The sequence below is a fragment of the Tachypleus tridentatus genome, unplaced genomic scaffold (assembly GCF_004210375.1).
Source record: "Tachypleus tridentatus isolate NWPU-2018 unplaced genomic scaffold, ASM421037v1 Hic_cluster_2, whole genome shotgun sequence".
Taxonomy (NCBI): Eukaryota; Metazoa; Arthropoda; class Merostomata; order Xiphosura; family Limulidae; genus Tachypleus; species Tachypleus tridentatus.
The window spans coordinates 42,776,787-42,792,376 of record NW_027467782.1 but is presented as its reverse complement, the minus strand read 5'-3'; the positions used below and the strand labels follow the sequence as shown (position 1 = coordinate 42,792,376).

Sequence of the window (15,590 nt, the reverse complement as noted above, 5' to 3'; positions counted from 1 at the left end):
TATTACTTTAAAATCTTGAGAAAAAAACAATAAAAACAACGTTTTTCCAGAGAATCATTGGTGTGGAGAAATTACGTATGAAGGCTGTAAAATATACATTCATAGAACCAAATTATTTGAATTTTTTTCAGTTTAGGGATGTTACAGATATTTCACAAAAATATGGTTTTGACACTAATAAAGGAAGATATGAAATTTATTACTAAGTGGTCCATGATTTTGACGGTAAGTAAACAATTTTTAAATGGTATAAAGCTTGTTTGTTTGACGTTAAACACAAAACTACACTAAGCTAAGTATCATTGTCAGTGGAGATAAAATACTTCAAGTAAGGGAATGACATTAACAACCTCAGTTTTATTACTGAAGCTTTAACTGTGTTCTCAAAAACCTTTGTCCTACTAAAATTATAGAAGGAATATTTCCCATATTTGTTACACAGAAGAACCATAGATAATTACCAGGAACACGTATCAAACATCAGCCTTTATTCATAAAACACCATGACAACAGTACTTAGAAAGAAATTTTTGAATGACATCGATAGTCACGGGAGGACCATCGAATCTTTAAAAAAAAAAAGATGTTTTCAAGTTAACTTAATGTACGTATATGAGTCGTGATAAATTCAGCAGTTTTTACCATGAAAAGAAAGACAGTATTTATTCTAATATATCAAACAAAATAGATGTGTGAGCTATCTCATTTCCATAAACATTTAACTTTCGTTAAAAGTATAGGCAGAGGAACTGCATAGTAATGCTATTAATAAAATTGATGACAAAACTGCCAAGATATTCATTGAAATTAATAAAGATGACATTCTTGATTATAAACACAATTTGAATATTATGCCATAATTTTTTTATGGTTTACCTTATATTTACAAAGAAGGAGTTTCATTACGACCTATTGTTTTCGACAATTGAGCTTTCAGCCATACTTTACTGGGCTGTAGTTTTAAAATGTTCACTATCATTGAATCTATATAAATAAATGTCAGTATGTGTCTGTTTCTTATACGTCTCCACGTTTCTTGTTCAATTAACACAAAATTTAACACAGTGATATAGCTCTGTTTGTTGTTTGTCTGCAAACCATTAACTGGATAATCAGATTAACTCTTGCAATTCCATCTTTCACAAATGCTAATAGTTATCTTTAGTGTTTTAGGACAGTGTTTTCTGTGTATTATTATTCTCTGTTCTTAGTTGTATCATTTAATTACATAAAAACATTATTGATTGCATCAATACCTTTTAGTACATGAAAAAAGTGAGCTTAAGTTTCATGCAGTTGACAGCAAAAAAGAGAAGACCCAGGAGAATATTATATTCTTTGTTTTTCATGAGTATGTTTTATTTATTATTTATATCAGTGAGTAAAATGTACAAAATAGTAACTTATGAGATAAGGTAAAGTAATTCTTTTTAATATGGTATGCTTGTATGCAGCTCATGGGTTATTTAATTTTTGGATTTTGGTTCCAGTTTCGGATCTCTTGTGAAAACAATCTTGTGAGGGCTGTTAACGTGTTTAATTTGATTATTCTTTTAGGTTTCTGTACAATAAGTTTATGTTCGCTTTGGCAACGTTTCAACTGACACGTAGGTGTTAATTTTGGAGTTCTACCAATAACAAATTTGTTTCGGTTTTCAGTATTTTCAATAACAATAAAACGTTTCTCTGATGATGTTCTGGTTTACTGCCAAGTCTTACAGTAATAATTTTATCAACATTGTGGAAAACGTCTAGTTGAGGGAGGCCTGATGTTGCTTGACACCTCCCTCTGGATACGTTCATCGTCTCTCATTTCTTTTTTGGTGTTTCTGCCTGAAGATGTAAATCATAATTAGTGAGGCAACAACACTCATCAAAAAAAAAAAATGTTTTAATAACAATAATCAGTTAATAAACATTTTAAAATATATAATTTATTCTTTATGTAACAATCATTTTACTATAATATGAATAAAACCAAATAAGTGTTTATATGAAAATTGTAAATTATGAAATTGGTTTAAGATGTCTGATAAACGTTTTCTCGAAACTACGAAATATATCTCAAGCATTGTCCCAAATAGTGAGGAAGGTAATATAGAGCAGACAATAGCTTTAAATAATGTTTAACATTTATGTTTTGTACGTTCACAAATACTAACTTGCTAAAACAAGATAAAACTACTGTTATAAACAAATGTTAGTTATTTTCCTCATTTCATTGTTATATAAATTAAACATGAAAAGTTATGTAATCTGAACTACAAATGACTATAGTTTTAAGAGAAAGAGTTTTCAAACTGTCTTATCATAGTTGTAACACTGAAGTAAATCACGCAGTTTATAGTACTTTAAAATATTCAATAATCTTAGTAAGGTCCAAAAGAAGACAACTGGATATTTCACTAAATGTCTGTAAAACCAATGAAAGTTGGCTGACGATAAAAAAAAAACTGTTGTAAAATGTCTCAAAGTGTTATTAACATGATATGGTGGAATCACTTGTAACAAAATGGTACAAATACACTGGTACTAAACTAAGAATAATAAAATCCACATTTTAAGTAAGTTACCGTGATCTAACGATTCGCAGCAATTATGTGATAACTGTTAAAAACAGAATCAGATGTTCGTAGTTACAACAGAACTTCATTTCAGTGTATGTACGGTTAAAAACTCATAAATTTGACAATATTAACAAACGAAAGGTATATTATAGTTATAGTAAGACACAAAATAACTCACTTTAATATCAGTAGTGGAAATGGTAAAAAATCACGAACCGACATTCTGACCTTTATGTTTTCAGATGTCATTAATGCTATACATAATAGCAATGGAAGTACCTCTTACACTATCATATATGTTATGTTTGGTTCTGGCTTTAGCTAAATGGATGATAATTGTCTTGCCACATGTAAATAATATTGAAGAAGAGGTGATTGACCAGTTTAACTAGGGTACAGACTTATCAGACCTCAATAGTATCGAACATGTATAGGTCTCTTTTGGAAGAAGAATTACATGTATTCAAATGATTCTGAATGCGTGTTTTCAGTAGTTGTGGATGTCTTAACAACACTCATTGTAAGCATGCAACATTGATATGATATTGATCACTCAGTTTGACATAGTATGCATTACATTAAAGTGAAATGTTTTTAACTACACCAAATATTAATCATAAACGTAATATGAATGAGAAATTAATTCAATTTTGAACCAGATACAGATATTCACAGAAATTAAATATAAGAATGGTTGTAATTATTTTATAACAGTAATTTTGCATTAACATTAATAATGTACTATTAATTCTATTATATTTCAGTTGCTTCTTGCAATATATATATAAATATGTAGGTATAAATAAACTTGTATGAAGTGAAAGTTTAACATTAAGAGCAGATCCTTGTTATTAATGGTTATATACTGATGCTGTATAATACTGAGTACTATAAAGTAAAAGAACTTTAAACGTATACGAACCGTTGTTGGTGAATCAGATTTTAATGTCCCTTCAGGTTTGTCATCATTCACGATTGTCTCAACGCATTTCTTTAATTTAGTTTTGTCAGAACTTGAAGCAGGCTTGCTCAGGTTTTCTGTTCTTTCTGTTTTCTTTTCTACTGAGTGATTTTCATTTATTGTTTGCAAGATGGTTGGTTCTGTTTGATTTTCCTTTAACACCATATTAGTTTCTCTTTTATCAAACTTATTTGTCGAGACCTTCTCACACTCAGGGATCATTGAAACAGCTTCCAAAATGTCTAATTCCCTGGCGGTGATCTTTTCAATTACAAGCTCTTGGTCTTCTAGCTTTGTGTAGGAAAAAACACCACAAGACCCGAGGACGCGGTTTTTAAGGGCATTCCATTTGCCCCGGGCTTTTTTATTCATCTTGCAGAAGCAACAAAGAACGCTAAACAATAATAAAATAATAATAAATAAAAACGCGATTTATTTATTTCAGTTTTCTATATAAACAATAGTAATAAAGATCAACTCTAAATAGTTGTCTTTTTTTGTTGGTTTTATCGTAAACAAACAGATCTACAAAAACACTTGATAAAACCATACCAGTTTGGTAGAAGTGTTAACTATAATTGAAAAGTTTTTTTTACCTCATTTGTAAGGTTAATTAAACATATTCAGCTTTACTAGGTTCATATTAGTGTTTTCACAAATTAACTACCAAAGGGGCACTGAACACACTTGACATTTTCAAATATCTAACCCTACAATTCAATTAAAAGATAATTGGGTATTGAGGTCAGATGCTCTCTCACCCCTGTTCCACATACTTTAATTATCAAGAACTGGAAGATAACATGTAACTTACCACAAAGCAATAAGACAAATCGAAATTAGTGTCAGCTCTTCCATCCACCAAGGATATCTTACAACTGTTGGTTTGGAGGCCCAGGGGAAAGTAAGCTTGAGAACCACTTCAGTTGGATCTTAAGAGAGAGTTGTTTTACACATTGTATCGATTACATAAAACAGAAAGAAAACTTCAAATGTAACTTAATAACAAAGTGTATAATTCTTTAAACTAAAAATAAACTTGATTTAACATATTAAAAATTTCAATTAAATAAATATGATATTTCTTATATATTTTCATATTAAACATTGATAACAACCTTTACAAGTTGACAACTGTAAAAATAGATTTTTTCTTTACACTTTAAACGATAATTAGCAAAGAAAAATGACGCCTGTTATATTATTTGAGCTCCTTACTAGTAGACAAATAGTACAGTTGTGTAATAACAATAACTATATAGTTATATAACGGGAAATCAGTCAGGTTTTCCAACATATTTACTTTGTGAGACGATATATCACGAAACCTTCTGACTTTCCATTCCAAACACACGTGATCAGACGATATAAGAAAAATCTCGACATTTTCTTTACGATAATGTACATATTATTCAACTCAGTATAACACAGTGAGTAAAATCAACTTCGATTTACTTAACTTGTAAGAATATATAACACAAATTAAACAAACCGTCTTTCCATTGACTAGTTAATAAAGTCAGTTTGTTTAATCGCTATTCATTTACTGAATTAAGTTTTATAATTAGCTTCTTCACTTATTATGGTACACAATTATATTTTGCTATCGAATCGTATCTACTGAATGGTAGTTTCTGCGTTTTATAACACTATTAAAACAGTAATTTTACAAATTTCTCTTTACTCTAAATTTCCCAAATAAAGAACGATACCATTTTGACCACAAACACTGAACGTCGAACGTCACTACTGATGAAGTTTTTCGTTTACTTTGTAACAATTCTTTCCAATAGTTTTATTCAGAACTTATGAGACGGTGCTAACGTTTTGATAATCCAATGTTATTATTATCTTATATTAAAACATTTGTTTTGTATTTTGACAAATTACTTTATTTTATCACAAAACGACATTATGTACATAAACTAAACATAGATTTAAGTTATGTTTTGGGACATACACTGTTTTAGTTAAATATCTTTAGTAATAATGTGACACCGTTATGTTTGTTTGTTTTTCAATTTCGCGGATAGCTGAACGAGGGCTTTCAGCGTTAGCCGTTCCTAATTTTGAAATGATATACTGGAGGTAAGACAGCTATTCAATACTATTTGTCGTAAATGTTTGAGCCCATCTTTAAAAACGAGTAGTAGGATTTCTCAGTAAAAGCAAAGCTTTTTAATGCATTAAAAACCATGAAAGTTATGAAGAAGTATCGTATTATAACAATCTGCATGAACAAAAATAAACATCTTTAAAATGTTAAGGAAACAATAAAAGAAAACTTTAAAACCCTTTTGTTTCATTACTTCTACAAAGATCTTTATTATCAGCTCCTTCTTCATCAGTAATTTTATCTCCAGGACAAGGTATACAGGCGTCAGCAGCAAATGATGTCATGTAAGTCCCTCCTGGACACGGCAGGCAGTGAGTTTGGAATCCATTGTCATAGTGACCAGGAGGACATGGATCTGAAAGCGTTAAAAGTACAAAGCTAAACATTTATTTACCCAGTGTTAATTTTATTGTTCTAACAACGTCTTTAGTATCAAAAAACGTATATGTTGAACTAAAATTCCATATTTTTAAAAGTCTTTCATCTATTTGTGTTTAATGTGAACAGTTTAAAGTAATTGAGTATCATATATACTTACAACACCTGTAAACATCTCTTTGGTATCCACGAGTACAGTTGAGATTCTCGGCTGGAATATACACTGAGGAAAACAACAGAGAGTTAATATTTTTATTAGCACGTTTTGTGTCACCGTTGAAATTTTAAGGTTTTTCACAATGAGCACGACGCACTAGTTATAATATTAATTATAACTCGCTCTGTAAAATAACAACATTAATGTTACTTTTCGTGAGAAAAATAAAACGTGTCAAAACAGTTTCTTAACAGTAGACTTTTGTTTCTTCATGTACTTCCTAATGGAGTTAACTAATGAAACTAATCACACAAACTTGGAAATTTATGAAATTACACACGATCTTTTTTTTATTTTTTATTAGGTACATTTGATTTCTGTTGGTGTTTCCCTTGCAAAATTCTTATTTGTCACAGTTAAACGTTAAACTGTTGTTATTGTTTATGTTAATATCAGTTATGAAAATACAGGTTATTTTGGGAATATTACGTTCGTAAAATGTATCAGTGTATGATTGTGTCTTGCAAACAACAAAATATCAAATAATATCCTTATAATGCAGAAGTTGGATGAAATGCATTCCGAGAAAATTTTTCATTTAAAGTTAATATAAAAGTAAATACTTAATATTTTGCGGATTTATCAAGATAAATAATATAGCGATCTAACACCTTTCACTGTAAATTTATAATATTGTTTATTCAAAATACGTTCTCAAAAAACTTCGTAGATATGGTTTGTATCTTTAGAGTACATAAGATTTTGCTTCAACATTCACAAGTTGAGTTCATTATATCAAAATAACTTTGGAGCCTCATCACTTCTCTCTACAGGTTTACCATAATCCATCTAGTCTCTGATCACATAGAAATCTATAATTCTTACATCAGTGAGGTGACTGGTGTGTCTGTGTGTACAATAACATGCATATCTATCTAATTACTCAGCGGTTAGAAGACTGAGATATTTTTTTACGTACCATCGCCTGGGACACTTCAGCGGTTTTTATCTCTGACATTTGTGTTCGTACGACTTGTTGTAGGTCTTTTCCGAATTATTCTGGCAAACCAAAATTATTTCTTCGATGCTCTTAAGTACAATAAATATCTTTGTTTCGAAAATTTTAAATTCTCATTTGAATATATTTTCATGATATGGGCATATAAAAATTTACATTGAAAAGGTCTGTTACATACCTTTCCCAAAAGCTACCAATTTTCGGTTACATTACACCATTTAAGAAATGTTATATCAGATCGAGTCACATTATATGACAGGTTGCATATTCAAAACTGTTTTGGTATGGCTTACTAATCCCTATAAACTATTATTGCTATGAACATCAGTGGCAGCCTCTGACTAATACTGTATGTTTATTACAGGAGTACCGATAAGATTACGAGTTCGTCTTCATCACTGCCCTGAAATAACTATTTCAGGGCATCTTCAGCATCAACTAATGGAATGTGATACATCTTCCAAGAGTATATTATGGCTGTCAATATCAACATCTGCACCTTGGAGTTGGGCAATATCACCCATTACTGGAGTCCTGATTAGATGGATCAGTATATGGACGAACAAAAGGTTTATCTTTAGTGTAGTATTGATGATAACATTTAAAGTAATTATATGTGGATATGTTTACCAATACTTATTCATACCACACTTCAACATCGACATTTCCTATCATTAAAATTAAGAAAAACTGATTTCATGTTATCTCTAAAGTAATAATTCATTGTAAGTACTTTTAACATTATTGTCATAATCTATTTCATGCATTTATATTTCTGAGGAACCCACTTGAAGCTAATAAATTTTGCAGACGTTCTACAATGGGTAATTTAAAACTTTTTATTACAGAATTCATGTATAGTTCGATGTTTCTAGGTTATAAAGCGACTAGGAAGGAGATTTGAGATAACGGTGATATAGAGAAACCTCAGTCAACAACACGATACCCACCCTGTCAATAACCCCAAATACAATAAACAAAATACTTAAATTCTTGTAAAAAAAATAAAGCAAATACAATACTAATGTCATTTATAAAATACTTTATGGCAACTTCCACGTATTTTACGTCAGAGAAACAAGCCCGAAACTCAAAACAACATTCATGTAACACAAAAAAAATAGAATTTCACGTTTTTAAATTTAACACTGCAACTCAAATAAATATACTACAGGTAACATTTAAATACCAAACAGAGAATCCAACATCATTAGACGATAAACCAAATAATTCCTTGTAATACAAGAGCAAACACACATTAAACCAATATAAAAACACTTTTATATCTGTATTAATAAAACTTAATAAATCTTGTTCGATGTATTATAGTTTGAAGATGATACTTTTAATTTTCAAGATTTTATAATTTACAAAATATTCTGAGAATACTAAGAGTAATGCAGATAGTATTAATAGGAAATTACACGAAGGTTGTTAAAAACTATAATATGAAAATAAGACAGTTCAATTTTCATTACAATTAAATGATATAAAAGATAACGTATCGTTTTATGAACGAAATCGATAAAAACACAATTTAATTAACGTAGATGGGAGTATTTTAAAATTCCTATCTGGTGCAGTAACAACAGTTTGATCAACAGAGACAACTTCTATAAAGAAATTATTTACTTTGTAGGTGAAAAATGGCCAAGCGCGTAAGGCGCGCGAATCGTAATCCGAGGGTCCGAGTTCGCGCCCGCGTCGCGCCAAACATGCTCACACTTTCAGCCTGGGGGTGTTATAATGTAACGGTCAATCCCACTTTTCGTTGGTAAAAGAGTAACCCAAGAGTTGGCGGTGGGTGGTGATGACTAGCTGCCTTCCCTCTAGTCTTACACTGCTAAATTACGGACGGCTAGCACAGATAGCCCTCGAGTAGCTTTGTGCGAAATTCCAAAACAAACAAACAAATTGAAGGTGAACAATACGAATTATTTGAATCAACCAACTGAAAACCATGATTAGAAAAGTCTTCAGATCATTGGTAAGTATCACTAATATATCAATTCATAGAGAAAACAAAATAAAATATACAAAACAAGAGCTGAGATGTTAGTTTTCAAAGACAAAATTCAGAATAATTGACAGTAGTTAGCTTTTACAGTGGAAAACAGTGGATCGGAGTTAGCTATGTTAGTACAAGCGCTGTATGTGACCGCAAATAGAAAGTTAAGTTCTTGCTTTCTACTCTAAGTAAGCTATCAAATCTATTAAACAAAAGCAAAAGATTACCTCACACTTACAGTTTGTGGTCCCTACACATAGTTATCAGATTTTCATTTATTACACGTGGACTGACATTACTACAGCTACAATTAGAGGTACCTTGAAAATGTTTGAATAAATTGAAAAGAAATGCACTTATTATAGCTGTAATAATATCAGTCCACGTGTAATACATGAAAATCTGACAACTATATGTAGGGACCACAAACTGTAAGTATGAGGTAATCTTCTTTCACTTTGTCTAATATATTTGATAGCTTACTTGGAGTAGAAAGCAAGAACTTAACTTTCTAATTAACTGTAGAGAATGAAAAGCTTTTCGAATGATCAAGCACACATAGTTTTTCTTATAACAAAACCACATCGGGCTATTTACTGTGTCCACCGAGGGCAATCGAACTCCTAATCTTAGCGTTGTAAATCCATAGACTTACCGCTGTCCCATCGGGAGACTATTTCATTAAAACAATAACTCCATGAACATAGTTATTTAATGTTAAGTGTTAACTGATTTTATCTGTTGTCAGTCCAAAACTGGTTGCTTATCAGTTCGATTATAAGACTATAATCGTAACGTTTTTTAATTAATGATTAAATGGTACAATAGATTATATTACACGTTTTTAAGCTGCGAGTTTTTGTTTCTATTTTTCTCTGTAAATATGCACTCTACTTAAACTAAAGACATACTTATACGACTTGGATTTAAATTTATTCATAAAGAATGTGAAAAAACAACGTATTTGCGAGTCATTTGAAAATACTGAACCACAAGAATAATAAAATCAATTTAAAAGAAAACACCAGTTTTAATAAATGAAGTTTTAATTAAAATTCCTTTTAACCAAAGATTTGTTATATTTTTTTTAAATTACGATGGTTTGTTTGTTTGTTTGTTTTTGAATTACGCTCAAAACTACACGAGGGCTATCTGCGCTAGCCGTCCCTAATTTAGCAGTGTAAGTTTGTTTGTTTGTTTGTTTGGAAATTTCGCACAAAGCTACTCGAGGGCTATCTGTGCTAGCCGTCCCTAATTTAGCAGTGTAAGACTAGAGGGAAGGCAGCTAGTCATCACCACCCACCGCCAACTCTTGGGCTACTCTTTTACCAACGAAAAGTGGGATTGACCGTCACATTATAACACCCCCAGGCTGAAAGTGTGAGCATGTTTGGCGCGACGGAGATGCGAACCCGCGACGCTGAAATTACGAGTCGCACGCCTTAACACGCTTGGCCATGCCGGATCCTGACAGCATCTGAATCAAGATTTACATGTATTTATACTAAATTTATACAAAAATATTTAGAAATACTTTTTCGAGATTTGCGACTGTAATATAAATCCCTTTCACGTATCAGCCCTCAAATATATTCTACCATCATGTTTTCGTTATACACGCTCCCAAGTCACAAAAGCAAAGTTTGAAGACAATAGGCCTTTTCCATTTACTTTAGGCATAAGCAATCAGGAAATAACATTTTTTGCCCAGGAACAAGAAAAGGTAAAAAATTTTCTTACATAGTGTAATCTTACGTATACGCAGGCAATTAATTTTTAAATCAATACACATGGTGAGTGAAATATCAAACGAAAAGGTTATGGCTGAAAGAAATTTAAAAGCAAGATGGACGATATCAATTTAGATGCTATTTCTGTTAAATTAGTACAGTTTAATAAATGAAAATATGGTCTAAAAAAAAACACCATGAATTTACCTCTGACATCATGTTTGTAATCACCTTCACGATTTTTGCATGTGTAAATTCCCGCGTCTTCAAATTGGATGTGGGTTAGCACTAATTTGCCACCGTATTTTATTTGCGTTCTCTCACTATTAATAACTTTTTCTTTGAGATTTGAGTACCAAATAACTGGTTCTTCTCTCGCTTGGTTTGAACATATTAACGTAAGAGTAGAACCACGTTCAATTTCGTAGACGAATGTAAAACCTGAAACAAGCAGGAAACTACCGAAAATATAAAATAATTGAGTGTAATTAGCCATTGAAATCTCTCTGCACTGTACTCTTTGTAAGTCACTTTCTGTATTGTTTCTAAGTGAAATATCAGTGTTACTATGCGCACAAAGTATTCTTGTTTGAATGACGTCATGAACTGAAGTAACATTGTGAGGTAGAAAAACGTTTTACTAACAATAATGATTGCAAAGTTTATTGTTTTCTGTAGTGTGAAAGACGCTTGAATAGAGAAATTATATTCATGTTTATGTTATGCATAATTTAAATTTAATAAACAATAACAACACTTGCCTAAGAGTTCAACTTGAAATTTAGTTAAAAGCAAATAAAATTTATACGAAATTTTTCTATGCAATTTCTTCTGACAATACAAATCTTAGTCGGCATTTATGATATAAACCATAATAAGACTGCTAACAGATGTCTCATGATACATATAAATTATAATTGAGTAGTTATAAACCTACAAACACTGTAACAATATTTAAATTAAAAAATCAGTTAAAGAATATTCACATATATAACTTATGTGACAAATACTGCATTCCATGGTGTTATATAGGGATTAATGACTACAATTAGCTGTATTAATATTTTGTTCTTCAAAACTAATAAGATTTCAATAGTTTGTTTTTTGAATTTCGCACAAAGCTACTCGAAGGCTATTTGTGGTAGTCGTCCGTAATTTAGCAGTGTAAGACAAGATGGAAGGCAGCTGGTCATCACCTCCCACAGCCAACTCTTGGGCTACTCTTTTACCAACGAATAGTGGGATTGATCATCACATTATAACGCCACCACGGCTGAAAGGCGAGCATGTTTGGTGCGACCGGGATTCGAACGCGCGACCCTCGGATTACGAGTCGAACGCCAGATAGCCCTCGAGTAGCTTTGTGCGAAATTCCAAAAACCCAAACCAAACCATGCTTCTAGATTTTTAAGTTGTTCATTTCTCAGTTAAACAACCAAACACTGAGAAGAATAGCATGCAAAACTAACGTATAATTTAATTACAAGATAGTACATGAATGAAATCCTTCGTTAAATGTAATTTTTGTTACTGTGACACTTCGGTTTTTGAAACGTAGATTTATATTTCTATAAATCTTCAATTTCATAAATATCTTGTTACGTATTTCTCTTCGTCTTTGAAGTGTGTTCTTGGATATTAAAGGAGGTCCACAGTGCAGCTTAACAGTATGGGGTTCACTATAATGGGGCTTTATTTATATACGTATAAGTCTTTGGGCCCTTTTTATTATGGCTGACATTTTAATTAATATTTCTGAAAAGATGTCTACGAATTTGTGTCATTCGCTTATTCTAGGTCTTTCTGCAAGCCTATACAATGCGCATGCACATTATATACTGCACAGTATAAATCTGAGCATCACTTGCTGTCAGCGGCAGTTCAGTTTTTTCATGTTAAGAACGTGTGTACACTTTTTTACAGAGATCCTTTTATTATGCGTGAGAAAAGAATGTGTGATGATACCGAGCCAAAGAAACCTAACTAGCACGAAACAAAGGAATAAATGAACCATCTGTAAGACTGTTCAATGAAAGAACCAGTAAAAACAGTATTGAATGGCTACCAACTGTTTTGCCTCGAAAACAATCGTAAAGAAAAGGAGCTCTCTAATGGTGAATATGGAACGTCTGCTATCAATATGATTAGAAGATTGTAATCAGAAACGAATTCCTTTAAGTCAAATGGAAATTCAAACGAAAGCTACGAGCCTTTTAAACGCCTTAAAAGAGAACGATGGAGAATGGGGAACTAATGAAATATTTTCGGCAAGCCGTGATTGGTTCTTTTGTTTTAAGCAAACACTCTGGTTTCCATAATGTTCGTATTGCAGGCGAAAGTTCAAGTGTAGACAAAGATGCTGCTGAAAAATTTACAAATGAATTTATAGAAATTATTAAAAAGTTCGGTACAAAGATAACCAAATATGAAACGGGTTTATTTTGGGGAAAATATGCCTTCTAGAACTTTCCTATCAGAAAATGAAAAAAACTTGGCCATGTTACAAGCGTTAAAAGATCGTTTAACACTTGTTAGGCGGAAATGGATCTGGCGATTTTAAATTAAAACCTGTGTGCTTGTGTATCGTGCGGAAACCCCCCGAACACTAATCAGCTGTGCAAAGAAGACTCTCTCAGTTGTTTGGCGATGAAATAAAAAAAGCATGGGTCACAAAACCTTTGTTTGAAGACTGGTTAAAAAAGTTATTTTTGTCCTGCAGTTGAACATTACTGCACAAGAAAACAACGAACTTTAAAGCCATCCAACAGGACTTTGTGACTTTAATGAAAATGTCAAAATTCATTTTCTTCCACCCAATACAACATCTCTACTGCAATTAATGAATCACGGTGTCATTGCGACGTTTAAAGCTTATTATTTGAAGCGAACTTTCTCTCAAGCAATAAAGACTACAATTACAGAAGCTGCACTATCTTCGACTAAATTCTGGAAAAATTACATCATCAGAAGTGCTATCGAGAATATATGTACCTTCCATATTTCATTTTACACGTTCTTGAGAAGGAAAGCTGCTGAATTGTGTAAATATGAAAACAGGAAAGAAGTGACCAAAAGGAGAAAAGAACAACAAAAGAGACATGAAGCTACTGCTGGGCTGCTTGAACTTGCTTTCATAGAATCTGCTGGCACTGCTGCCACTGATAGCAGCTGTACTGATTCTGCTGATGAACTTGAAGCTACATGTGATAATTTTGACTTGTGTACATCACAATATACAACTGAGACATGTATGCAGACGGAAATATCATTCATAGACTTAGTTAGACTTGAATCTGAATGGCAACGTGGGAGCAGACTTCACCTAGTCCAGCCTTGCAGGTGCAGTGGGAAGATATTATCTCTCCATTCCTGCAACTAGCAACCCATAGCTTTAGTGGTGGTTCATTTAGCCGCTGAGAGTGGCACACCTGTAAAATAACAAAGAAAATATTAAGTTGTGTATATATAAGCTTTTAAAGACAACTGGGTATCAGGTTGGGATACATGTGTCACTCAAATAATAAAATAATATAAAAAAATAACAGAACAGCTAAATATTAAATTATTTTTACAGAAACCTAACATGGCTATTGACCAGCTTTAACGGTCTATGTCTACTTGTACTATTTATTATCTATATATTGATTCCTTACCAAAAATTAATCATAAATCAAAAATTAAGTTTTGAAACAGCCTAGACAATAAGGTATCTTAATATCATTATACAAACATGTATAGAAGTGCTCCTAGGCTAGAGCTTTGACAACAGTCAGTACACATGTAGTACAATAATATTGAACCATTTATTAAAATGGGGGCTCTACTTTACTTAAGTATCTAGTCTTCGTCTAAAATGTAGTTAAATCTATCATACAGAGTACATGATACATGTATGTAATACAACATGATGTACAAACTTTTGCTGTAATGATGACTTTATCCGACGTTGCCCTGGTTATCTGCACATTCTGTACAAATCCTACCACAAAGTACTTGTACGCATCAAGGCTTTTGTAACCTTTTAGACTTTCATTTGTATAGGTGGAAGTCCTGTTTATCAAATATATATAAATGTCACCATATGTAATATATGGCAGATCTACTCCGGAAACAGTCTGACTCTGAACAACGTTGTCTTGGCTGGATATTACTGGCGTAAATACACGTGGCGGGAGCATATACGGGTCTCCTACACCCAGTTCCTTCACGTTTTCCTCATACCTGGCCTTATCAGCACCTGTCAGGTGTGCTACAAGTGATGAAAAGCCAGCAGCAGCCATTTACATGTGAATAGTACTGAATACAGCGGTTGTTAACTCGTTCAGTCATGCGGGATACTTGCCACCCAATATGGCGATATGTTTACAAACCTCGTTGTGGTCACGTGACACTAATAGGTTCACGCAAAACCTCTATTTGTGCTAGTCGTCCCTAATTTAGCAGTGTAAGACTAGAGGGCAGCTAGTCATCACCACCCACCGCCAACTCTTGGGCTACTCTTTTACCAACGAATAGTGCGATTGACCATCACATTATAACGCCCCCACTGGGAGGCGAGTATGTTTACGACCGGGATTCGAACCCGCGACCCTCGGATTACGAGTCGAACACCTTATCACACTTGGCCATACCAGGCCAAGATTTCAATAGATCTT

At 32.5% G+C, this 15,590-nt stretch overlaps 2 protein-coding genes across 2 annotated transcripts; both read right to left on the bottom strand.

Moving 5' to 3' along the window:
* Positions 1 to 1,809: 1,809 nt before the first annotated feature.
* On the bottom strand, positions 1,810 to 13,674 carry LOC143242291 (uncharacterized). Its single transcript, XM_076485653.1, has 6 exons — positions 11,143 to 13,674; positions 6,183 to 6,245; positions 5,838 to 5,999; positions 4,343 to 4,460; positions 3,490 to 3,922; positions 1,810 to 1,833 (listed from the first exon to the last, which is right to left on the bottom strand). The coding sequence occupies exons 1-6, from the start codon at positions 11,429 to 11,431 to the stop codon at positions 1,810 to 1,812; spliced, it is 1,089 nt and encodes a 362-aa protein (XP_076341768.1). The 5' UTR covers positions 11,432 to 13,674.
* A 288-nt stretch (positions 13,675 to 13,962) lies between these two features.
* On the bottom strand, positions 13,963 to 15,222 carry LOC143243089 (uncharacterized). The gene is made up of 2 exons (XM_076486823.1): positions 14,853 to 15,222; positions 13,963 to 14,363 (listed from the first exon to the last, which is right to left on the bottom strand). The coding sequence occupies exons 1-2, from the start codon at positions 15,213 to 15,215 to the stop codon at positions 14,217 to 14,219; spliced, it is 510 nt and encodes a 169-aa protein (XP_076342938.1). The 5' UTR covers positions 15,216 to 15,222; the 3' UTR covers positions 13,963 to 14,216.
* Positions 15,223 to 15,590: the final 368 nt, after the last annotated feature.

Coding starts and splice junctions, on each gene's coding strand:
- LOC143242291 (XM_076485653.1), bottom strand. CDS start 11,431: ATGGCTAATTACACTCAATTATTTTATATTTTCGGTAGTTTCCTGCTT. Junction 4,461..5,837: donor TAATAAAGATCTTTGTAGAA/GTAATGAAACAA, acceptor CTCTCTCTTAAG/ATCCAACTGAAGTGGTTCTC. Junction 1,834..3,489: donor AATCTGATTCACCAACAACG/GTTCGTATACGT, acceptor TTACATCTTCAG/GCAGAAACACCAAAAAAGAA.
- LOC143243089 (XM_076486823.1), bottom strand. CDS start 15,215: ATGGCTGCTGCTGGCTTTTCATCACTTGTAGCACACCTGACAGGTGCT. Junction 14,364..14,852: donor AAGTCATCATTACAGCAAAA/GTTTGTACATCA, acceptor GTTATTTTACAG/GTGTGCCACTCTCAGCGGCT.